At 46.1% G+C, this 24,624-nt stretch overlaps 1 protein-coding gene across 6 annotated transcripts in view; it reads left to right on the top strand.

The window, feature by feature from the left end:
- The window catches only part of ATG2B (autophagy related 2B), a 61,318-nt gene extending 37,547 nt beyond the window's left edge, over positions 1 to 23,771 (top strand). For 5 of the 6 annotated variants that reach the window (XM_060180999.1, XM_060180997.1, XM_060180998.1 and 2 more), the window contains 17 exons: positions 478 to 548; positions 912 to 988; positions 1,249 to 1,419; positions 3,644 to 3,785; positions 5,627 to 5,829; positions 7,021 to 7,244; positions 8,478 to 8,586; positions 10,473 to 10,667; positions 12,108 to 12,209; positions 14,487 to 14,565; positions 15,076 to 15,283; positions 18,010 to 18,079; positions 18,630 to 18,712; positions 18,865 to 18,986; positions 19,214 to 19,368; positions 20,466 to 20,615; positions 22,800 to 23,771. In XM_060180999.1, the coding sequence (XP_060036982.1) occupies positions 478 to 548; positions 912 to 988; positions 1,249 to 1,419; positions 3,644 to 3,785; positions 5,627 to 5,829; positions 7,021 to 7,244; positions 8,478 to 8,586; positions 10,473 to 10,667; positions 12,108 to 12,209; positions 14,487 to 14,565; positions 15,076 to 15,283; positions 18,010 to 18,079; positions 18,630 to 18,712; positions 18,865 to 18,986; positions 19,214 to 19,368; positions 20,466 to 20,615; positions 22,800 to 23,030 (2,392 nt within the window). In that variant the 3' untranslated portion in view covers positions 23,031 to 23,771. The remainder of the gene's footprint in view (positions 1 to 477; positions 549 to 911; positions 989 to 1,248; positions 1,420 to 3,643; positions 3,786 to 5,626; positions 5,830 to 7,020; positions 7,245 to 8,477; positions 8,587 to 10,472; positions 10,668 to 12,107; positions 12,210 to 14,486; positions 14,566 to 15,075; positions 15,284 to 18,009; positions 18,080 to 18,629; positions 18,713 to 18,864; positions 18,987 to 19,213; positions 19,369 to 20,465; positions 20,616 to 22,799) is intronic. The other variant, XM_060180995.1, reaches the window with a different exon arrangement.
- Positions 23,772 to 24,624: the final 853 nt, after the last annotated feature.

Genomic DNA, 24,624 nt, shown 5'->3' with positions numbered 1-24,624 from the left:
TTGATTCTTGCAATCCTTAGTCCACTTTTTCACATGTAAGCTTGCATATAATTGTCTGTATTACCCAGTATACTTAATTTAAACCTTTTGAATTTGGACCTTTGTTAAAACATGCTTAGAATTGAGAAACCATTTTAGTAGGTGATTAAATACCTTTATAATGATTCTTTCTAGTACTCAATAGTGAGTTTTAAAGAAATGTCAGCTAGTAGACCGGGTGGTGGCATACCTGGTTGAACACACTTGTTACAATGCACAAGGATCCAGGTTTGAGCCCCCGCTCCCCTCCTGCATGGGGAGAGCTTTGCAAGTGGTGAAGCAGAGCTGCAGGTATCTCTCTCTCTCTCCCCCTCTCTCCTCCCTCTTCCCACTTGATTTCTGGCTGTCTCTATCCAATAAATAAATAATAATAATATATATTTTTTAAAAGAAATGTCAGCTGGCATTTCTAAGATGTTGACTTTATTTTTGTCTCAGGATAATCTTGGATGAAGCTGCATTGCATCTGTCTGACAAGTGTAATACTGTCACTGTAAATTTGAGTAGAGGTAAGAGCTATGACAAAAAATCTGGAACAGATGAATGTCCGTTTACAATTGCGTGTGGATAGCTTAAAGCATTCTGTCTGTAGTTTAATGTCAGTGGGCTCAGTTCTTTACTAAATATCATTCTGAAATTATAATGTCTTTGTATCAGCTGAGTGCATCGAGAAATATATACTCACTGTAGCTAGTATAAAAGGAGTTTTGTTTCTAACTCAAATCAAGTGAATTCTAGGGTTAAATTTTAGGATGAGCTTATAAGTATTTGTGAAATTATGTGTTATGAGTTTTATGGAAATATTTGATGTTGGCTAGCTAAACTTTTTTTTTTTTTGAAAACTACTCAGACATTACTTTTTAAATTGCTAGATTATGTTCGTGTGATGGACATGGGTCTTTTGGAATTAACTATAACCACAGTGAAGTCCGATTCTGATGGAGAGCAAGTAAGGCACTAAAACAAATGAACGATTCTATTTAAACCGTATTTTAAGAGACAAAAATTTTATTGCATTTAATTGACACTTTTCTACTCTGCTAATTTGAATAAAAATTATTTTAAATTAATAATGCCTTATCATAAATGTTTCTGAGGCAAGACGGACCATATTTAGTTTAATGTAATGTAAACCTGTGTAAAAAAGCTTTATTTTTCTGCCTGTTCTTTGGAAAACATTTCTATTCTTTTTTCCCGTGTCTTGGCCAGACTGAGCCACATTTTGAATTACACTGTTCTAGTGACGTTGTCCATATTAGGACATGTTCGGACTCTTGTGCTGCCTTAATGAATCTCATTCAGTACATTGCAAGCTACGGGGACTTCCATGCAGCTAACAAGACTGAAGTGAAGCCTGGAGCTGCTCAAAGAACTATGAAGGTACAGCTGTCAGCATCACTCATTAGAACCCCTTCCAGCCATAGCAGGGGTGTGTTCACGTCAGCTAGACTGTCGTGACAGTCAAAAGGCAGAAAGGAGCCTTTGAAAAGTAGGTACATTTTACCTTCAGACTAATGGGTCTGGAGAAGTGATTCTGCGGCCCCTTTTGAAAGTCATTCTCCTTGCTACATACTATTCTTTGTTTTGGAACACTAATATTTCCCAATCAACATGGTTTGTTTCTTCCAGACTTAATTATTTGCATTAGGGAAGAAATAAAACCTTCCTCATGTAAGAATTGTCATGTAAGTTATATGTACAAATACTATGTGGAGGGAGAGGACAGGTGCTCGTAGTGTCAATTCATTGCCCACTTAGATGCTATTTCATTTCACTTTTGTTATCTGTAGTTCTATCTAGTTTTCAGTATATTTTCTCACATGTATGCAATTTCCCTTAAACCAGTTCAATGGAGAAGGTGTAAAGATCACCATCTATCTTTACAGATAGTTCAGACCTGAGAATTGCTGTGATTTTTCTTACCTTGTAGCAGAAATGGTAGCAAAACCAAGACATCTGGATGTACTTGTACCTAGTGAGAGAGAGGGAGAGGGAGAGGGAGAGAGAGACCCTGGAGCGCCTCTCTGGCATGTGTGGCACTGAGAATTGAACTCAGGGCCTCACTCTTCAAGTCTTGTGCTCTGCCGTCTCAGCCAGGGCCCAGAAACCCCAGCTGTTTGATTTTTAGTGCTGTGCTGTCTTGCCACCCTCCTCCTTCACCCCCACCAGCTGTCACTACCCTTTCTCTCTTGGCTGAAAGAACTCTAAGGTTGCCAAGCATTTCAAACATTTTTGGTGTGCTCATTCTTCCTCATGACCTCTTCTGTGACTTGTCACCCCAGAGGCTTTAGGAGGGGTCCAGTCACTTTATTCACGGTGGTCTTTACAGTTCACTTGTTGCACTTCCATGATTCTTCACTCATGCCATGTTCTCATTAAATTAGACAATTTATGACATTCCCTTATGTTGTTTATTCTCTTTTTAAAAAACATTCTCTACTTTCTGGGGGAAAAACTATTTTAAATTGCCTCTTTAGAGTCAGCTTATATTTAGATGTGTTGTTTTAGATTAAATGAAGCCACAGTTCACTAACCAAACGTGGTTAAGTGTCAGTGCTGTAATTGAATCCCATTAATCACCATCTAGTAGATATGTCTCCCCCACTGTCCTTAGGCCTAGTCTCACAGGATGGAAGTCATTGCAGCTGTCAGATTTGGACACTGCAGACCTGGCTACCTGCCCTCCCCCAGCTCAGCTACAGTGATTTCTAATTTTTTTTCTACATTCTAATGTATTGACTCTTTAGGGCCCCAGTTCAGTGTGCTGGCTTTGAGAACGAGACACCTTTATTTCTGTTTGCTAGTAAATAGGAAAATAATGATGCTAAAAGCCTGGAATGAAAATGTAACAGCTTCTGGGTAGAACAGAGAAAAATGAGTATGTTAATGGTTTCTTTTCTTTTTTAAGACTTTATTTATTTATTCATGAGAAAGATAGGAGGAAAGAACCAGACATCGCTCTGGTACATGTGCTGCCATGGATTGAACTCAGGACCTCATGCTTGTGAGCCCAACGCTTTAGTCACTGCACATGTAATTGTGTCTTTAAAGGGCCTTTTCAGATTTTTAAAATAATATTTATGTATTTTTTTATTCCCTTTTGTTGCCCTTGTTTTATTGTTGTAGTTATTATTGTTGTCGTCATTGTTGGATAGGACAGAGAAATGTAGAGAGGAGGGGAAGACAGAGAGGGGAAGAGAAAGACAGACACCTGCAGACCTGCTTCACCGCTTGTGAATCGACTCGCCTGTAGGTGGGGAGCCCGGGGCTCGAACTGGTATCTTTACACCCGTCCTTGCACTTCGCGTCACCTGCACTTAACCTGCTGCATTACTGCCCAACTCCCTTCAGTTGCTTTTTAATTGTTTTTAATCATCACCAGGGTTTTACTTTTTCCAGAGAGAGAGAGAGAGAGAGAGGGAGGGAGGGAGGGAGGGAGAGACATAGAGACAGGAGGAGAGGGGAAAAACAGAGCAGCACCAAACTTCTCCCAGTGCACTGGGAACCTGACTTGAATGTGGGTGGCTCACATGACAAAGCAGGCTCTGCTGTCTTGCCGGCTCCATCTTCACTGATTTTCACGAGGGTTTGTTTTGGACTGTAGGTAGATTCCACTGGTCGATCATCCTCACGTGGCCCAGTACTTCCGGAAGCTGATCAGCAGATTCTACGAGATTTGATGAGTGACGCCATGGAAGAGATTGACGTGCAGCAGGCCACAGCAGCTGTGCAACCCCAGTCGAATGGTAAGACGGAGCAGTGCTGTCCTTGGAAACTGAGTCTGACGCCACAGTGTTGACCCCACTGTCTATCTGTGTCCCTAGAAAGTCTTCCACAGGTAGCTCGCTGAGAGAAGACACAGCTGACGTTTGTTCATTGAGTGTCTTAGAGATAAACTGTGCTGGCTAAGGTTTTGTGGGGAATATGGAGAAAAAAAAAGACAAAACGCTGGCTCCCCACTTGCAGGGGTCGCTTCACAGGTGGTGAAGCAGGTCTGCAGGTGTCTCTCTTTCTCTCCTACCCCTCTCTGTCTTTCCCTCTCTCCATTTCTCTCTGTCCTATCCAACAACGACGACTACATTAACAACTAAAACAAGGGCAACAAAAAGGGAAAATAAATAATAATAATAATAATAATAATAGACAAAAATCATGTTTTCTGGAGCCTCAGTAAGCTCAAGTAAAATGAGTTGACATGAATCCAGACTGACTGCTACTGAGGAAGCTGATGAGTGTTGCATGCGCCCTGAGGATTGCTGGTGAAGTATCAGAAAAGCCTCGCTAGGTCTTACTGAAGCCAACAGGAGCTAGTGAGGGACTGAAAGTGGGTAGGTGGGTACCAAAAGTGGCTTGGTGAGTAAGATACGGGAGTTAGAAGCATGAGATCCTGAGTTTGATCCCTGGAACCCCTGTACCCATTGTGCTACCGCCTGACTCCCGAAAGGTAGATTTAAAAGCATCTATTTCATTTTTTTTCAGTTGGAAGAGTGTGTCATGCAGGGCTACTTTAAAAAATAATTTTGGTTGTTATAAAAGTTTAACATCAAACATTTTCACTGATTTAGATCTAATCAGAACTAAGGAAGCAAATAGGAACTTAAAAAAAATTTCTTTATTGGGGGATTAATGTTTTACAGTCAACAGCAAATACAATAGTTTGTACACGCATAAAATTTCTCAGTTTTCTACATAACAGTACAACCCCCACTAGGTCCTCTGTCATTCTTTTCCAGGACCTGTACTCCCCCACCCCACCCCACCCCAGCGTCTTTTACTTTGGTGCAATAGCAAATAGCTTCATATGTACAACTTTATTTGTAATAAATATTGCAATATGGAAGTGAATATGTAGCGAGTCTGTACCGACTAGCTTCAATAAGCAGAACTCAGCACTAGTGAGTAAGTCTGAAGCACCACCACAGAATTTAAAACCTACTCCAATATCCTTACTGCTGTGAGCCAGAATGCCACTTTATTGGTCTTAGCGTTGGCAGGCCCACAGTGTTTGGGTGAGTAAATAGAGGAGCAGAGAGAAAGTTCATGAGCCTGAATCTAATGCAGATGTATGAGTATGTAGGCCCATCTGCACCTTGGTACACGGAGTCTTCTGTAAACTTCATAGTGAGAGAAGTCCACCTGAGGGAGAGCCCGTATCCTAAGATGCAGTCATCTCTTCACTCTTTGGGGTTCCTGTAGCCCCTCTTCTCCTCCTGCGGGCTGACCACATGCTCTGCAACTATTTCCCTCACTCCTTTACAAGCAGAGACTCCTACCGTCCTAGCTGAGCTGCTGCTAGATTTGAAGAACTTCTCCCCTTGCAGTGCTGGTTCCACCCATGGCACGACTTTGTCACCGTGAAATTTTGAGCAGCCTGAGGGTGGTGTCATGGTTGGCATAAGACTTGTGTGAGGTTGTGATTTTATTGGTAGTCAAAGGTATTATAGTTAACAGGTATTATTGTTATTATAATAACAAATGGGATACTTCAGGTTTCAAGTACTTAACATGATTTCACTCTGAAATAAGTAAGCTTGTTCTTGTTGTTCCAAAATGTACTGGAATTGAACGCAGTCATCTTTTTGCCTAGGTGTTTTGGATGAAAAATCACAGATTCAGGAACCTTGTTGTTCAGACCTCTTCCTGTTTCCAGATGAGAGTGGCAATGTGTCCCAGGAACCTAGGCCCACCTACACACCATTCACTCACCACCTGATTAGTGATGCCGTGACAGGGGTCCCCCCTGAAAATGATGACTTTTGTATTCTTTTTGCACCTAAAGCAAATATCCAGGTAACAGTAATACAATAATGATAATGCTATTGAGATCTTAAAGTCGTGTTACAAAGTTAATTGACCAAATGATACTTGTGAGAGATTTCTAAATGTTTTAAAGTTTAGGTTACTTTGTTGTTTCTTTGACATACCTCTTAGATACTTGAGGAGTAATACATCTCCAAAATGTCTACATAAATGATTGCATTTCAGGTGTTTTCTGTAGTACGATAGCTCTTCAAGGGCAGAGGAAATATTTGTCAGGAAGGAGCTGCTAGCCCAAACTGAGAAAGACATCATTTGTGTGAAGGGTGGGGCTAGCTGATACGGATTATTTCGTCTTAGAATCATGCTCACAGTTTAAACACAGTCCAAATTTTATGGCTTCAAAGTTTACTGGCCAAAAAATGGGTAAGAATTGGTGGTGAATTTGAACCCATGAATGTTTATGTTGTATTGTCTTTCCGTATGCTTATTTCTGTGTATATATGAACCTGCCCAATATTAACTTAGTAGGTAAGTGTGTTTATTTTATTAAGGTCTGGGACATAACAATCAAATCAGTTGAATTTTCCAGTTAGCTCAATTTAGAATAAGCCTACTGTTAGGATCGTGATAATTTGATCAGTAAGTTGAAGTATGTCAATTTTTTAAATGTAGTATTGGCTTTGAATAATTGAACCACACACACAGAGTTGTGTACACAACATTCCCAACCACACTACCTCTATTGCACAGGCACGTGTTGAAACACACACAAACACACTGTGCCTTTTTACTGTCAGTAAAATCAGAATTATTTTATTTTTTAATTTAATTTAATTTTTAAATTTTATTTCTGAGAGAGAAATGCAGACAGAGAGAGACACAGAGAAACACCAGAGCACTGCTTAGCTCTGGTTTATGGTGGTGTCGGGGATTGAACCTGGCACTTTGGAGCCTCAGGCATGAGAGTCTGTTTGCATAACCATTATGCTATCTCCCCACCCTAAAATCAGAATTCTTTATGGAGTGATATACATAGAACATCCAAGTAGCTTGTATAAGTGATGATTAATGCCAGTGATCATTACCCTATTTCATATACTGAAATTATTAAAAAAAGAACAGAGACTCACAAAATCCCCTTGACATACTCCCACAATCAGAGTGTGTGTGTGTTATGTGTGTTTCTGAGAAAAATCTGCATTGCCTGCTTCTTTATTTTAGGAGAAGGAAGAGGAACCAGTTGTAAAGATAATGGTTGATGATGCGATTGTGATAAGAGATAATTACTTCAGTCTGCCCATTAAGAAGACAGATAGAAGCAAAGCCCCGCCACACTTCCCTGGCCCTGTGGTCCGATATGTTGTTAAGGAAGTCTCTCTTGTTTGGCATCTTTATGGGGGAAGAGATTTTGCAGCCCCACCTACTTGTCCAGCTAAAAATCACATGTGAGTTGATTTCTCTGTAGTTGTGCTTGGCCTGCTAGCATAGACTTTTGGTGGAAAAGTACATACCCTTTATTGCCTTAAGACTTTACTACAGTAGTACTTAAAGCTGTGTAATTTTAAATATTATTCTTAAAAGCTTTCTACTTGTGGACTTAATTGCGTAAGGTGTTTCTTGAAAATGGTGACTTCAGTGATTCTCATTCAGCAGAAACTCGGGGTTAGTTGTGACAGACTCGAGTCAGTATTAGAGGCACAGTCATTAAAATGAAGAAGACTCATCCCTGCCCTGGGGTTGGAAGGGAGAACATGTAGGGGAACAGATGAGGGCGATATACTGTGTGTGTCAGGAGATAGCACCCCAGCACCCTGCCATTCAGCAGGGGTCCAAGCCAAGAGCCGATACTCCTAAAAAGTCCAATATTTGGGCTGGGGAGATAGTATAATGGTTACACCAAAGATGTTCACACTTGAGGCTCTGAGGTGTCAGGTTCAATTCCCTGCATCATCATTAAGCCAGAGCTGAGCAGTGCTCTGGTCTCCCTCCCTCTGTATCTTTCACTTGGCATCTCCTTCGTTAAATAATGGAATAATGTTTAAAATCTGCAGTGAAAGAGTCCATTACTTGGCAGCACAAGAAGCTGGGAACTAGCTAGAGCAGGCACATGGCACTTGTAGTGCCATTGCATGATCTGATGTCTGAGAGAAAATGGGGGGGGGAGGGAGAGGGAGAGAGGGGCAGTGCAGACGTTCTGGGGCACAGTGCGTTTTAGTGATTATTCTATTTTAAAGTGTTTTTTGTTTTTTCGTCTTCTTTTTTTTTTTTTTTTTAACTAGAGCACTGCTCAGCTCTGGTTTATGGTGGTGCAGGGGATTGAACCTGGGCCCTTGAAGTCTACATAACCATTATACTATCTCCTCAGCCCTAAAAGTGATTTTTAAAATCTTACAACTGCACTGTAATTCTTAACTACTTGGGATTTCAAGTATTTGTCCCATGACTAAAGGTTTTCTGAGTATAAAACTTCTAGAAACGTCTCATTTCTAGGTTCTGTGATATGGACAACAGCATTACAATTGGAGTTCCCTGTAGTTCTAAATATTTAACCAGATGACAGTTTGCCCCAATGATAGTAAGAAAATGTATGTTATCAGTGTCTCCAAAGTATAAGAAGATTAGTTTGCTGTAATTTTCTCTCTTTTGACAAAAACTTTTTTCTCTTCCTCCTTTGCTAGCAGCCCCCAGAGTTCACCTTCTCACACACCTACAAGGCATGGACCCCACGCAGTGTCTGGGGGGAGAGGGAGAAACCATAACCTCTTGATGGAAATCCAGCTAAGCAAGGTAAGATGGCAGCGTGAGCGGGGTTCTCACACCCTCCTTGTTGTGTGTGGTCTTGAGCCTTGGTCCTTGCCTGTGAGATTAGAGCAGAGCAGGGTCTGGCGGACGACTGCAGCCTCTTCCTTCTGGTAGTGCCCTGAGAGGCTGCGGGCGTTTTGCTTTTTTTTCGTGGGCACCTTCCTTATGCAGTGTTTGATTTGAGCGGCATCAGGGTCTGCCCAAGGGCTTGTTAAAGCCGTTTCTGACTCGGCGGCCTGAGAACTTGGATTTCTTCTCAGTGTCTAGGTGCTGCTCAGACTGCTTTTCCCACAGCCTCGCTTGGGGGACATGCCGTAGAGCATCTGTTTGGGGTACACACGGGCAAATAGGGATGGTCCTAGTGAGTAGAGACTGGCACGCCAGGCCAGCAACAGCTTTGGACACACTTTACTCTGCCAGGCAGCACACTGGGTAGTCGGGAAAGTTGTGACTTGCTTTTCTGTGTTATTATTATTATTTATTTATTTTCCCTTTTGTTGCCCATGTTGTTTTTTGTTGTAGTTATTATTGCTGTTGTAATTGATGCCATCGATGTTAGATAGGACAGAGAGAAATGGAGAGAGGAGGGGAGACGGGGGTGGGGGAGAGAAACACACCTGCAGATCTGCTTCACCGCCTGTGAAGCAACTCCCCTGCAGGTGGGGAGCCGGGGTCTCAAATCGGGATCCTTACTCTGGTCCTTGTGCTTTGTGCCACATGTGCGCTTAACCCGCTGCGCTACCGCCCTACTCCCTTCTGTGTTTTTCTATGCAAAAACACCATGACTTTTCTGACAGCCCAGTCTGCTAGGACACTTAGCATGGAATGCTGCAGTGCAGCAGTCTCATGCACTGTCACATCCACGGCCCCTTTGGGAGCTTGATTAATTTTCAAGCCAGTTTCCTTCTTAGGCAAGATTATAATCTTATTCTCATTGAGGGTTAGCTTGGGAAAAGTAAGAGACTTTGCCACAGCCATGAGAAAGGTTAGTGAGGCTTGATGCTGTGTGCTCGGCCACGTGGAGGTGAGTCGCCAAGTGAACAAGTGAGAGGGATGTTACACTGTGCCCCCATGGTGGGTTAAAAGTTGAGGTGGAGGGAGTTGGGCAGAAGCGCAGTGGGGTTAAGTGCACGTGGCGCAGAGTGCAAGGACCAGCATAAGGATCCTGGTTCGATCCCCCAGCTCCCCATCTATAGGGAAGTCTCTTCACAGGCCATGAAGCAGGTCTGCAGGTTTCTATCTTTCTCTGCCCCTCTGTCTTCCCCGCCTCTCTCCATTTCTCTCTGTCCTAACAACGACATCATCAACAACAACAATAATAACTACAACAACAAAAAAAGGGCAACAAAAGGGAAAATAAATATTTTTTAAAAAGCTGAGGCAGAATTGAAAGAAAGTGGTGAGCAACATTTGACATTTTATCTATTTATGTATCTAGTGGAGATTCAGAGCTTTTCTTTTCTTTTCCTTTCCCCTTTTTTTTTCTTTCCTTTTTGTTTAAGCATTTATTTAACTAGGGCCAAGAAAATAGCTCAGCCTGTTAGAGCATCAACTTAATGCCTGAGGTCCCAGGTTCAATCCTCTGTCCGACCTTAAGCAGAAATCTGCAGTGCTCTGGTCCTTTCTCTTTCTCCCTTTCATTCTTTGTCTCTTTCCTAGTAAATAATAACAGTAATAATAATAATAATGGATTTATTTATAAGAGGGAGAGGGTGGGAGGAGGGGTGAGAGCGAGCGAACGAGCGAGTGCCAGAACATCTGTGGCATATGCCCCACACCTACCCACTTTGGGGCCTCGTGGGCTGCAGATAACTCTGCATTCTGAAGTGAAAGTCTGGGAGACCACCCTGTATCCCTCTTCCTGTCTGAAGGTGAAGTTTCAGCACGAGGTCTACCCGCCCTGCAAGCCAGAGTGTGAGTCCGGTCTCTTAGAACACCCAGTGTCCCGGCAGGTGTTCATTGTGCAGGACCTGGAGATTCGAGATCGGCTGGCGACATCCCAGATGAACAAGTTTTTGTATCTGTACTGCAGCAAAGAGATGCCTCGACAGGCTCACTCCAACATGGTAGGATTTCAGACATTGCAGTTCCTGTGTGTGTGGGGGGTGGGCTAGCATATTAATTTTGGGCTACATAGAGATATATACATATTGTATCTATAGAAAAGGAATTAGATTGGGAGGAATGACGAGATTTTTTCCATTTAAATTTGAAAATCCCCGTTACATGCACCACTTACTTGCACATTCTCACAATGGTTTTTGCCTCCCACTCGCTTTCACATTCTCACAATGGTTTTTGCCTCCCACTCGCTTGCACATTCTCACAATGATGTTTGCCTCTCACTCGCTTGCACATTCTCACAGTGATGTTTGCCTCCCACTCGCACATTCTCACAGTGATGTTTGCCTCCCACTCGCTTGCACATTCTCACAGTGATGTTTGCCTCCCACTCGCTTGCACATTCTCACAGTGATGTTTGCCTCCCACTCGCTTGCACATTCTCACAGTGATGTTTGCCTCCCACTCGCACATTCTCACAGTGATGTTTGCCTCCCACTCGCTTGCACATTCTCACAGTGATGTTTGCCTCCCACTCGCTTGCACATTCTCACAGGGATGTTTGCCTCCCACTCGCTTGCACATTCTCACAGTGATGTTTGCCTCCCACTCGCTTGCACATTCTCACAGGGATGTTTGCCTCCCACTCGCTTGCACATTCTCACAGTGATGTTTGCCTCCCACTCGCTTGCACATTCTCACAGTGATGTTTGCCTCCCACTCGCTTGCACATTCTCACAGTGATGTTTGCCTCCCACTCGCTTGCACATTCTCACAGGGATGTTTGCCTCCCACTCGCTTGCACATTCTCACAGTGATGTTTGCCTCCCACTCGCTTGCACATTCTCACAGTGATGTTTGCCTCCCACTCGCTTGCACATTCTCACAGTGATGTTTGCCTCCCACTCGCTTGCACATTCTCACAGTGATGTTTGCCTCCCACTCGCTTGCACATTCTCACAGTGATGTTTGCCTCCCACTCGCTTTCACATTCTCACAATGATGTTTGCCTCCCACTCGCTTTCACATTCTCACAATGATTTTTGCCTCTCACTTCTGTGGTCCATTAACTTTAACTGCCAGCAGGCGGGTACTGAGAAAAACAAGTCTATTGACTTAGGCCAAATGCTGCATTTCCTGGAAATGTCCCAGATTTCTGACACTATAAATGGAAACTTTCTCTGGAATTGTGAATCTGTGGACTAGCTGCAGGGCTCAGCACACTCCTTTGCAATCGCAGGTACATGGTCATTTGAGATTTTTCCCTGAAAGAAGATTTTCATGTCTCGTTGGATTCTTGAGGTGATGTGTGTCCCCCAAAGCCTGACTCAGGCCTTAAAGAGGGCTAATTTGCTTTCTGTCCTAGTATAGGGAGGAGAAACAGGATTTTGTTTCCTTTACCCATTTTGAATGAGACCCGGTCATGCAGTCTCTCTCTCCTGCAGCTGACGGTGAAGGCGTTGCACGTGCGCCCAGAGGCCGGCAGGTCCCCGCAGGAGTGCTGCTTACGGGTGTCACTGATGCCTCTGCGCCTGAACATCGACCAGGTGTGTGTCACACCTGTGACCTGGGGGGGGGTTACCTCTGTTCCCGCCTGAAACAAGTGGCGCTAGCTTAGTACAGTCTAGTGCAGACTGTCCATTCTTAATATTTAGCCTTCGCAGAATTTGCATTGACAAAGAAAATGGCGTGATTACAGCAACTTTGTACCTCTGCCAGTGAAGGACAGGCTTGGTTCATCACATGTTTGGGACCTGCACTGTGGGCAAATGAAGGTCCTTCTCACCTGCTCCTCATGGCCTCTGTGCCATAGCACTTGGTACTTGCTTCTCGTTCTTGTCCAAGTCCTTAGTATATGCCCCAAATTCATTATCAGGTGTCTTTAGAGGGCATGAAAGAACTCCTGACAGGACAGGCGTGACTGCCTGCGAGATCTAAGGGAGTGTGTCTTACCAAGGCATTTGTGGATTCCTTCTGCCCTGGGTAAAGTGACAGGTCAGTAACTTGTCACCAGAAGAGGCCCCTGATGACAGCGGTTTCTGCAGTGGTGCAGAGAGACCTACTGGGCCGCTTCTGACAGGCATCCCATCACGCTAGGTTCTGCTTTTCCCCAGGAGAGCTTCGTGCCGGTGTTAGGTTCAGTCTGGTGCACTGTTTTATGTGGTGAAGTGCCGGGAGTCAGAGCTGGGGTCAGCATCTCACTCTCTGAGTGCGCTCTTTAACTTTTTCGAAGCGCCGTGTCTTTATTAGGAAGATAGAAATGATAGTAACCACATGTCATTTTTTTTTTCTAGGAGGGGGCGCAGGAGGTTGTGTAGAGTTAGGGATGAAAACAGGAGAAGGTTCACACACTCAAGACATTTTCTCCCAGTTGTCAGTTTTTTTTTAAGTGAGAATTGTATGACAGCAGTGGATGGGAAGCCTTTAGCTTGGTAGCTGGCAGTCAGTGCTGACACTTTGTCCTTTTGCATGCACTGTGAGCTTGCTCCCTGTCATGAGGACAGAGAGAGCAGTTTGGCGTGCATACTAACCCAAGCTGCTGACGTCTAGCAGCTGAGTCATTGGCACACAGTCAGCAGTGTGCGGCTTGAGCTAGACAGATACGGCCACTGGAGAAACTGCCGCAGTCATTAAAGTGGACCCCAAGCAGCACAGCAAGCGCAGCACGAGCATTCTGTCCCCACAAGCCCCCTTTGTAGCCCACTGTGTGTCTCTTCCACAGAGGCGCTGAGCTTTCCATCACAGCATTTCAGCTTCTCCCGTCCCACAGTGTCCTGCCTGTGGATTCGGGCTGGTGTCTGGCAGTGTCGTCATTGTCTTGTAGACTCACTCCTCCGGGCTTGCGGCTGTTAGCGCTGTTCATTTTTACCGCCGAGGAGTGCTTTATTATAGGGATATGCCACAGTTTGTTTTTCCTTTCACTTAGTGATTTATATCTGGGTTGTTTTCTTGTTTAGTACTCCTAGGACTGTACCTGTTAGGAAAATTGTGTATAGGGTCTTTTTATGGGCTATGTTTTCAGTTTTCTTGGTTAACGGTATATATTTTTGTGTGTTTAGAAAGAGGATTTCCGGACCATTGGGCAGACATGTTTCTCTGTGTCTCATTCCAGCAGTTTTGACATTCTGCACTCTCCCACCAGTCACGTGGGAAAGCTGAAGCCGTTCCACCGTGCTGTCCTAGCTTTAGTTCTTTCACGTGCTCGGCATGCTTTTATTTTGGATTTCCCTGGTGATGGACGATGCTGAGCGCTTTCTCATGTGCTTATTTACCTAGTGTGAAACGTTATGTCTTCTTACTCGTTGTGAAAGTGGGCAGAGTTGCAGAGTTTAGCATAAATACCAAGATCGAAAAGTTCTGAGAACACATTGAAAACTGAATCCTCGTACCCCTTTGTCTATTGTTTTGAGCAGTTATAGGTAAAAGCCACTGTCTCTTTAGTCTACCTTTATTTCCTTAAAACACTGCTCAGTATGTTATCTTCCCTGTCCTAGTCAACTTTCTGATTTTTTTTAAAGGGGAAATTTGTAACTGGAATTTCCTCTTTCCTTGAAGGGCAATTATGGAATCCAAACATGTATAGTTTTATATCACCACCTAGTGGCAAAAGAATAACTTTTTTTTTTTTTTTTTTCAGGTTTGGGGGTCTTTATTGAGTGATGAAAGTTGAGGATGGGGGGGGGGCGGAGTTTGAGAACAGAAATAGTGCCCGACATAGTTAAGACTCAGTAAGCTGTAGCTGTTTGTGAATAATGAGATGCCGTGTTCATAGGTTTAGAAATAGGTGTGTGTTCCCCACTTACAGCCACGTCTTTGAATTTTAGGATGCGTTGTTCTTCTTGAAGGATTTCTTGACAAGTCTTTCTACAGAAGTAGAGATTCTGACGGCTCCAGATCCAGAAGGTATCAAACACGTGCACCTTAAAGACGTCTCTAACAAGGGTCTGGACTGATTTTCATTATTATGGGACTTTTTTGAGCGTAACTACTCATTGTTATTCTAATTTATGTGTTTCTTTTCTTAAATTAGGTAAATATAACTTAGACAAAAATAATTGAAATCAAAAGTCCATTTTCTCTGTAGAAGTAATTATGTTTATTTATAGGGCTGGATGGTGGCACATCTGATTGAGCGCATGTCACAGTGTGTAAGGACCCAGGTTTAAACACCTGTAGAGGGGAAGCTTCATGAGTGGTGAAGCAGGGCTGCAGGTCTCTCCCTCTCTCCCTCTGTCCCCCCCTTCCTCTCAGTATCTGGCTGTCTCTACCCAATAAATAAATATAATAACACTTTTTTAAAAAAGAAGTAATTATATTTACTATGTGAAAAGCAGCAAAGTAAGTTATATCTGCAGTAATCACTACTTGAAAGAAGCACACCTAACTTCTTAAATGTCCACATTATGCTTTCAGTTAAAAAGTCTCCTGGGGCTGATGTCACCTGCAGTTTGCCAAGGCGTTTAAGTGCCTCAAAGGGGCCAGATCTAGTTCTTTCTTTCCCTGGGCCAAAGCCACCTTCCCAAAATGATGGTGCCAATTCGGTGGGAGTGGTGAATGGGGAGGAGGAGAAGGACTTCGCAGCTGAGGAAGCCTCACACAGTGATCAACCCGTGTTCTTCAGGTAAACCGTTCAGTCACAGGTGAATCTGTAAGAGAGCGTTGAAAATTCTTGATCCTGTCGGCGTGGGAACTGACGTACATCAGGTTTTTTGTTTTACATTGCAAAGTGATCAAAAGTAATTTTTTTTTTTTTGCCTCCAGGGTTTCAGTGCTGGCACTGTGAATCCTCAGCTCCTGGCAACCATTTTTTCCATCTTATCTGACAGGGCAGAGAGAAATTGAGAAGGGGGAGATAAAGATAGACACATGCAGACCCGCTCTGCTGCTTGTGAGGCTTCCCCCTTGCACAGGGGACCTGGGGGCTCGAACCAAGATCCTTGAGCGGGTCCTTGTGCTTTGTACTGTGTGTACTTAGCCGGGTGTGCCACTGCCTGGCCCCTCAAATGGGGTGTTTCTTCCTCAGCACTCTCTACCTGGCTTGCACCTGGTTCTGGATTCATGTTTCTCTCAATTCTGAGGCCGGAGATTCCTGTTGCCTCTGCTCTATTCTCCCTGCCCTCCTCCTCCTCCCCTCTCCTCCCCCTCCTCTCCTCTTCTCCTCCTCCTCCCCTCTTCTCCTCCTCCTCCTCCCCTCTCCTCCCCCTCCTCCCCTCTTCTCCCCCTCCTCCCCTCTTCTCCTCCTCCTCCTCCCCTCTCCTCCCCCTCCTCCCCTCTTCTCCTCCTCCTCCTCCCCTCTCCTCCCCCTCCTCCCCTCTTCTCCTCCCCCTCCTCCCCTCTTCTTCTCCTCCTCCTCCTCCTCCTCTTCCTCCTCCTCCTCTTCCTCCTCCTCCTCTTCCTCCTCCTCCTCTTTCTTCCTCTTCCTCCTCCTCTCCCTCTTCCTCCTCTTCCTCCTCCTCCTCCTCTCTCCTCTCCTCCTCTCTCCTCCTCCTCTTCCTCCTCTCTCTTCTTCTCTCCTCCTCCTCTTCCTCCTCTTCCTCCTCTTCCTCTCTCCTCCTCCTCCTCTTCCTCCTCTTCCTCCTCCTCTTCCTCCTCTTCCTCCTCTTCCTCCTCTTCCTCCTTCTCCTCCTCCTTCTCCTCTCTCCTCCTCCTCTTCCTCCTCCTCTTCCTCCTCCTCTCTCCTCCTCTTCCTCCTCCTCTTCCTCCTCCTCCTCTCTCCTCCTCCCCCTCCTCCTCCTCTTCCTCCTCTTCCTCCTCTTCCTCCTCTCTCCTCCTCCTCCTCTCTCCTCCTCTTCCTCCTCCTCTCTCCTCCTCCTCTTCCTCCTCCTCTTCCTCCTCTCTCCTCCTCTCTCCTCTTCCTCTTCCTCCTCCTCTTCCTCCTCTCTCCTCCTCCTCCTCCTCCTCCTCTCTCTTCCTCTTCCTCCTCTTCCTCCCCCTCCTCCTCCTCCCCCCCCCCCCCGCCACCCTGTCATGGGCTCATCACTTTGTTGCTCTTCAGACACGCTATCTTTCTCCTCACACAGCCCAACTTTGCTGTTCCTGCCTCTTCCCTTATGGGAGGAGCTTTTTCTATCTTTTTTCTTTTCTCCCGGTTTTGCTGTCGGCATCATCGTCCTGTCAGGACCCCTGGGCCCCTTGCCCTGCTGCTTTCCCCTGTGATGGCTCCCCCACTGCTCATTTCTACTTGAAAAAGTCCACACAGAAAGAAAAAGAATTGCTGTTATTATTTCTCCTTGTTGAATTTTTTAAAATTGAAGTTGTTCTCTACCAAAAATCGGGTTACTAAAATTTAAATTGAATTACCACAGTATTAAATTGCGGTATTGTGTAGGTAAAGCGGTGTCTCGAGCCCTTAACGCACAGCCCGGCTGTGGGGCGCCAGCTCCTCTGGTCTGCTTGTACCTCCCGCAGTATTCGTGTCAGCGACTGACTTACCTGCGTTAAGCTGAAGAAGGTACAGCAGGCTTCCCCACCGCAGGTGTCATTTTATAAGCTTGCTGACAAAGACACTGAGGCCCAGGGTATCTGAGTTCTTCCCCACAGGGCCACCCCGTGTCACTGATAAAGCTGAGCCCCCAGCCGGCTTTGGACTCTCCCTGCTCCACTTCGGAGCCAACGCACACACTTCCCTTTCCCTTTACTCTGTGGCCTCTGTGACTATGTCAGTGGGTCTAATTTTAAGGTTGCATTTTTTACCTTGTTCTATAAATTGAGGATGTCTGCCAGAGTGATTTTTTTTTTTTTTTTGCCTCCAGGGTTACTGCTGGGGCTCAGTGCCTGCACCATGAATCCACTGCTCCAGGAGGCTATTTTCCTTCCCATTTTGTTGCCCTTGTTGTTGTAGCCTTGCTATGGTCATTATTATTGTTGTTGATATCATTCGTTGTTGGATAGGACAGAGAGAAATGGAGAGAGGAGGGGAAGACAGAGGGGGAGAGAAAGACACCTGCAGACCTGCTTCACTGCAGGTGGGGAGCCGAGGGCTCGAATCAGGATCCTTACGTTGGTCCTTGCACTTTGCGCCACGTGCGCTTAACCCGCTGCACCACCGCCTGACCCCCCAGAGTGATTATTTCAGTGATGACCGGCCTTTGGTAACAGGAACAGGTTGTGCTGAGACCCAGCCCAGTAAAGCAGATGTGGCTTAGATGGTGCTTAGCACTGGTGTAGCTGCTGTCTCACCTGAAGAAAGGGCTGCGCTGGGAGACAGTCTATCACTTGGGCCTTACGACATTGACGCTACTCACTTGGGCTTCTTTGTGTTGACCCCCAGCTGACCAAAATCACTCATTGTAATTTCATCTGTTAGTGACTTGGGATAATAATGACTCCCCTCCTTTCTGTCTTCAGAGAATTTAGATTCACGTCAGAAGTTCCCATTCGACTCGATTATCATGGCAAACACGTATCAATGGACCAGGTGTGGAGACTTTGTACAGATACGTTCTACGAGATTCTCTTTTGTTTGTTATGAATTCATATTTTTTAAAACTTTGTGTGTGTGTGTTGTGTCTGAAGTAGAAGCATTTTAAACTTAATTTTTAAGGTAAATCAAATACCACTTACCCAAGAATGCATGAATGCAGATTTGGTTATCTGTATCACAAAGCATGTATTTTTGGGTATAAACTTTTTAAAGATAATCATTTTTATTATCTTTATTTATTGGATAGAGACAGTTAGAAATGGAGAAGGGGAGATAGAGAGGGAGAGAGACCGTTGCATGCAGCCCTGCTTCACCACTTGCAAAGCTTTCCCCTTGCATGTGAGGACCAGGGGCTCGAACCGAGATCCTTGCGCATTGTAGCATGTGCGCTCAACCGGGTGCGCCACCACCAGGCCCTGTGGTATAAACTTTTCAAAAGTGTGCTTACTTTAATCTGGTGACTATTGTTTTTTGATTCACCCAAATGACAACTAGTCTAGATGAAGGCTTTCAGTTACTGATGAACCTGGCCTTCTTCTTAAAGGGGACGCTGGCTGGAATTCTGATTGGCCTGGCCCAGCTAAACTGCTCTGAACTAAAGCTGAAGAGACTCTTCTACCGGCACGGGTAAGTCGATCCTGTGAGGCTCTGCGGTGCAGTTAGTCTGTGATGAGTGGAGGTTTGCCGTGTACTTTACAGAGCCCTCTGAGGAGAGCACTGACTTAGTAAGCCTGTCAGCTTCTTTCTCCTTCCTGTGCAGTAACAGCGGTTTCCTCTAGTTTACTAGGTGTAGACAAGTTGTTCTCATATGCCGTCACTGAGTGGCTTACTGATATTAAGAAGAACCAGCTGCCAGGAATCCTGGGCGGTGTCGGGCCAATGCATTCACTGGTACAACTAGGTGGGTTTCTTTTAGTAAAAAGGTCATTTATTTTCCCGGGCAGTCAGTCCCTCCTGACCTCTTTGGGATTACGGAGGGTGTGGGAGTCGGTAGAAGGTGCAGCCTTCTAGAGCACTTCCTGTGCAGTCACACGGAGAGAACTTTGTCTCCGGAACTCCCGGCTTAGAATGGCAGCAGAGGGCAGGGCCCCGGACCCCCGCTGACCTCTGTGTGCGGACTTCTTGTAGCTCAAGGCCTAAAGGACCTGGTCTGGCTGCCGATAGAGCAGTATCGGAAGGACGGCCGCGTTGTCCGCGGCTTCCAGAGAGGAGCAGCCTCGTTTGGCACCTCAACTGCGATGGCCGCTCTGGAACTCACCAACAGGATGGTGCAGACCATACAGGTACCTTGCCACAGCCTCCCCTCTCGACAAAGAAGAGGAATGATAGTTGCAAGTGGTTCGCTCGTGCTGACTCAGTGCGCTCGCTTCAGCGGAATGTAGTGTCAGCTCTGATTGCCTGTTTCACGTGAGCTACAGACATGAAGTTAGCTGTGGGTTTATTTTACAGTTGTATGAAAGGATGTTTTCCTCAGCTAGATGCTGGGAGAGGATTGTAGAGCAAGTGGTCAGATTCAAGCTTCTCACACTTAATTTCCGTTGACTTTTTTTCTTTTGTTGGTAGAGTGAATCGCAGAGGGAAGGAGGAAAAAGGGAGAAGGAAAGAGACGCCTGCAGCTCTGTTTGAGAAGCCTCCCCCCGTAATAGGTGGGGCCAGGGCCTTGAACCTGGGTCCTTGCTCATGGCAGCGTGTGTGCTCTGCCAGCTGTGCCACTTCTCGTCTCCCTCCAGCTCCCCTCCAGCTGACCACACTCACGTGTCAATACTGCATTCTTGACTAGCGTGTTGCTTGGAGCTCTTTTCAGAGGACAGAGGAGGCACTTTGAATCATAAAATATGCCTTAGTGTGCTTTTAGTTTTAATTTATTATTAGATAGAGAGAGAGAGAAATTGAGAGAGGAGGAAGAGAGGCAGACACCTGCAGCTCTGCTTGACCACTTGTGAAGCTTCCCCACAGGTGGGGACCGGGTCCTTTTGCACTCTAGTGTGTGCTTAACCAGTTGTGCCACTGCCCGGCTTTGCCTTAGTGTGCTTTTTACAAAAGGAGTAACGTCCGTATGAAAATCCAGGCAGTTGAGATGGCAGAGCCCTCCCCCGCCCTCCTCAGCAGTGCATATCCGCCACAGCTCTCCAATCTTGGTCTGACTCAGTTTCCCATTTGATGGAATCCAGGCAGTTGAGATGGCAGAGCCCTCCCCCGCCCTCCTCAGCAGTGCATATCCGCCACAGCTCTCCAATCTTGGTCTGGCTCAGTTTCCCATTTGATGGAATCCAGGCAGTTGAGATGGCAGAGCCCTCCCCCGCCCTCCTCAGCAGTACATATCCGCCACAGCTCTCCAGTCTTGGTCTGATTCAGTTTCCCATTTGATGGAATCATTCAGGCTGCAGCAGAGACTGCTTATGACATGGTGTCTCCCGGTACCCTCGCTATCGAGCCCAAGAAGAACAAGAAGTTTCCTCATCACCGGCTGGCCCACCAGCCAGTGGACCTGAGAGAAGGGGTGGCCAAGGCCTACAGTGTCGTGAAAGAGGTAAGTGGTACTGGGGTGGACACCAAACCGAGCCAGTCTGTGTGCTTTCCTGCTGTGTCTGAAGACTTTCAGTGGCTGAATTCTGTTTCCGAACTGCTGTTAGTCATGAGTGCAGATACTGGGGGTGGGGGGGGGGATCTGGGCATAACTGAGAAGCAGGGAGGAGCCAGTCCAGTGGAGAGCCGCGTTCTTGTGTACACAGAAGCTTGCCGGGGACAGGTACCCAGAAGAAGCAAAACCATTTCCCCGTAATTCATGTATTGAGATTTTGTTAAAGACCTTTGCCCCATGTCATTCTGATGACAGACAGGAGAGTCCAGAACAGTAATCAGTGTGGCTGTGAACAGGGGAAGTCCACTGGGGTGGGTGGTGGGTGGTGGGTAGGGTGGGCTGAGTAAATACAAAGCCAGTGGCCTTCTTTCTGGGCTGGGTAAAGAAGAAAACTGGCCCTGAGGTCTGTTCTGACAGCTGTCAGGTTATCAGTAAAGATGATAGAAGTCAGATTTCTAAAAATAACTTTGAGGTTCAAGGCATAGCAGGACACTGGCATGACTTTGAGAGAGAGAGACAGACCCCACAGCACCAGAGCTTCCTACAGTGTGGTGGGGCCTGGACTTGAACCTGGGTTGTGCCCATGGTGAGGAGCAGTGAAGTGTTTTTTCTGCCACACTGCAGGGTTTAATTCCTCATCTAAGGGGCGTATTCAGCATTCACAGTCACAGCTAAGTGAGGACTGAGATGTGAACTTGCTCCTGTGTTTGCAGGTTTGGTGATGTCGTCACTATATGCCAGTCAATTAATAGCTTTACTGTTGGTGGGTCAGGGAGGGGAGCTGGGGGCTGGACACATTGTGGACAGACATATGGCTTGTAAGCGTTTTTTTCACTGTATTTACAGTTCTCTGTGAGAGAGAGATGGAGAGACCAGAGCACTGCTACACCTTTTACAGGTGCTAGGGACCAAACTTGGGGCCTCACACCAGCTACTTCCCACCCCTCTCCTCTCACTGCCCCTAGATTTTGTTTACCTCTTTGGATCTTGCATGTTTTTCTTGCTGTGCTGGGTAGAAACAGTCCCCTTATCAGTGAGGGCTCGATTCTGGCCTCAACGTAGGCTCCGTGATTTCCCCCAGAGGGCTCACAGTTACTTTGCTGTCTGCCCTTCCCTAAAGCGTCACACGGAGCGGTATCTCATGGTCCTTAAGGGACTTTTTGAGTTAGACCAGCCATAGAGTTTCAAGAGTCGTGTGTGAAATTTGACCACTTTGGCTGCACCCTAATATTAGCATGTTCCGCTTTGAATCCTAGCAGTCAGGAGCCCCTTCCACCCCATAATTGTTGGGGCTCCATGCCAGCATGACCCCACTGCTTCTGGTGGCATTTTTTTTTTTTTTTTAATGAGAGACAGAAATAGAGATGGGGAGAGGAGGAGAGACACCGTAGCACTGATCCACTGCTTGTGAAGCTTTCCCCATGCAGTGGCCAGGGGCTCGAACCTGAGTCTTTCTGTATGGTAACTTGTACACTTTACCTGTCCAAGCCATGACTAGTTTAATGCCATATAGTCAGAAGGTGGGTAAGTGCAGACAGCACTGCTGGGTACTAACCATGTTCCTCTCTAGGGTCTCAAGAACATTCTTCTTACTTAGCCCAATAAAATGTTCTAGTTAACCTTTCTTAATGGGATGTTCACAGCATCTTCTGTGGTCCATACCTAGTAACTTAAAACAAATGAAATCACTGCAGCTTAGTAGAATTAGGTGTTCTTGTTAAGACGCATCAAAGAAGCTATTGCCGTATCTCCTTAGTGATTGTGTTTGCTCGGGAAGCAGTTGCTGAGTGTGATTTGCCGAGAGAGATCAGCAGTGTCCACGCATGTTTTTTCTGTGCTTTTCTTTGCACAAACACGTCCTGACCTGCCGGCAGCCCGGCCTGTGAGCTCTCCTCGTGGAGGACTGCACCTGGGCTCCGCTGGCTGCAGCGTGGCACAGCGACACAGGGAGCATGGCAGCGGCCTCCTCCTTCGCTGGAGTCAGGACTGTCAGAGTGTCTCAGAAGGGCGACGGGGTTCCTTCTAGCAAATCTAGTCACAGAAGTAACGCAGGCTAACCTAACGTGTGTTGCGGGGGATCGAGAACCTCCTGAGCAGCTGTGACCGGTTCCTCCTCTTCTCCCTGCCGCTCAGGGCCTCACAGACACGGCGCAGACCATCTATGAGACGGCGGCCCGAGAGCACGAGAGCAGAGGGATGACGGGCGCCGTGGGGGAGGTCCTGCGCCAGATTCCCCCTGCCGTGGTGAAGCCTCTGATTGTCGCCACCGAAGCCACCTCGAACGTGCTGGGTGGCATGAGAAACCAAATCAGGCCAGACGTTCGGCAAGACGAGTCTCAGAAATGGCGCCACGGAGAAGACTGATTGTCCAGGCGCGCGACTGACTTCCTGAAGGTGGTGAGGGTGGAGACCCCAGCATGGTGTCCCGCTCCCAGCCGGCGAGGCAGCGCTGTCCCTTCATCGTGCCCATCTCAGGGACAAAGCATTTCTTAGTTCAGCCACTTGTTATCAAAGCAACATGCAACCAAAAGCTTGCGACATCTAGGGCTAGTGTGGCTTTGCCTATAGCGGTGTTCGGTGGCTGGTGTCAAAAGTCCTTAAAGCGTTCGCTGCCAAGCTGGCGGGCTGCTTGCTTTCATTCAGTGGCCGTGGTTCTCCTTGCTCCTGACCACCTGGTGTTGGAAGGGAGCGTCCCGCGGCTCTGAGGACTCGGACCCACTTGAGTGCTCACAGAGGAGACTGTTCATGCTGCTCTGAGGAGCTGCTTTCTCTCAAGTGTGAAAAAGAATTACAGCTTCGAACTCTCTTTAAGAATGAGAGACAGAAGTCACGCGGAAAGTGAAGCAAATACGATTTTCCCTATAAATGCCAGTGAGAAAAAACAAAACATCAAAAACAAAAAGCCAGGCTGTTGGGTCTGGCCCCTAACACACACCGCTGCCAGGAGCAGAAAGCCCTTGGTGGGTGTCGCAAACAGATTCTGTCGTGTCGCACTTCATCCTGTGTGCGCGTCTGTAGACGAATACAAGTCTTGTGCTGCATTCTTTGTGTGATCTACAAAGTGACACGAAATATAAAGTCTGAAAGATTTTAGCAAAACTCAAATGCAGTAGCCTTCATTTATTTTAAGAGTAAACAAAAATACACATCCTCCACCGAACTGGGGCCTGCGGAGTTGTTTCTGTGTTCAAATTGAAGCAGGCACTGTGTGAAGTTGCTAGGAATGTGTGTGGAGAGAGACAGAGAGAAAGGGGGGGGGGGCTGGAAGCGGTTTTTACTTTTTTGAAAATAACCAAAAATCCTCCAAACATGCTCTAGTCCACTCTTTCAAATAACCATTTCTACTTGGTTAACGGTGTACATTTTGATAACCTGTCAGAAATGAATAAAATATTTTTATTTAAAGGTAAAATTGTTTTATGCCTCCATGAATAATTTGCTTTTTTTTTTTTTTTTTTAAAGAATACATTCATAGATACACTATGACAAGTTACCCAAGGGTACTTGGGAACACTTTCTCAAAATGTATTTTACTTAGTGAAATAACTCATTTTCTTTTTTAAATAATTCACTCTCTATAGTAAGTCATTACCTGGGATGAGAGAGAGAGATTGTTTCAAGAGTACAACTCCTGGCTTTTGACTAATGTGGCAGCAAGAAGTCTCGCCCTTTGTGTGTTTGTCCACTACTTCAAACTGCATTACTACTGTCTGATTGGGGGATCAGTGGCGCACAGTAAATGCAGTCGCTGGTCCGTGTTTAACGTGCCTCAGTGTCGGCAGAACACTCAGCCCCAGCCTAGACCCTCCTCCGCCAGGAGCCCCAGGACCTGAGAGGCCCCACTCCCACCGGTCCTTTCCTTTGCTGACACTTCTTGTTCTTTCGCTGGAGGGCAATCTCATGAGGCACATTTGGGTTTCAGAAACAGATTTCAGTTTAGCAGAGGGTTCTGTTCAGC

This window comes from Erinaceus europaeus, chromosome 22, assembly GCF_950295315.1.
Source record: "Erinaceus europaeus chromosome 22, mEriEur2.1, whole genome shotgun sequence".
Lineage (NCBI taxonomy): Eukaryota > Metazoa > Chordata > Mammalia > Eulipotyphla > Erinaceidae > Erinaceus > Erinaceus europaeus.
Note: the sequence above shows the minus strand (reverse complement) of the source record. Positions and strands in the feature narration are given on the sequence as shown.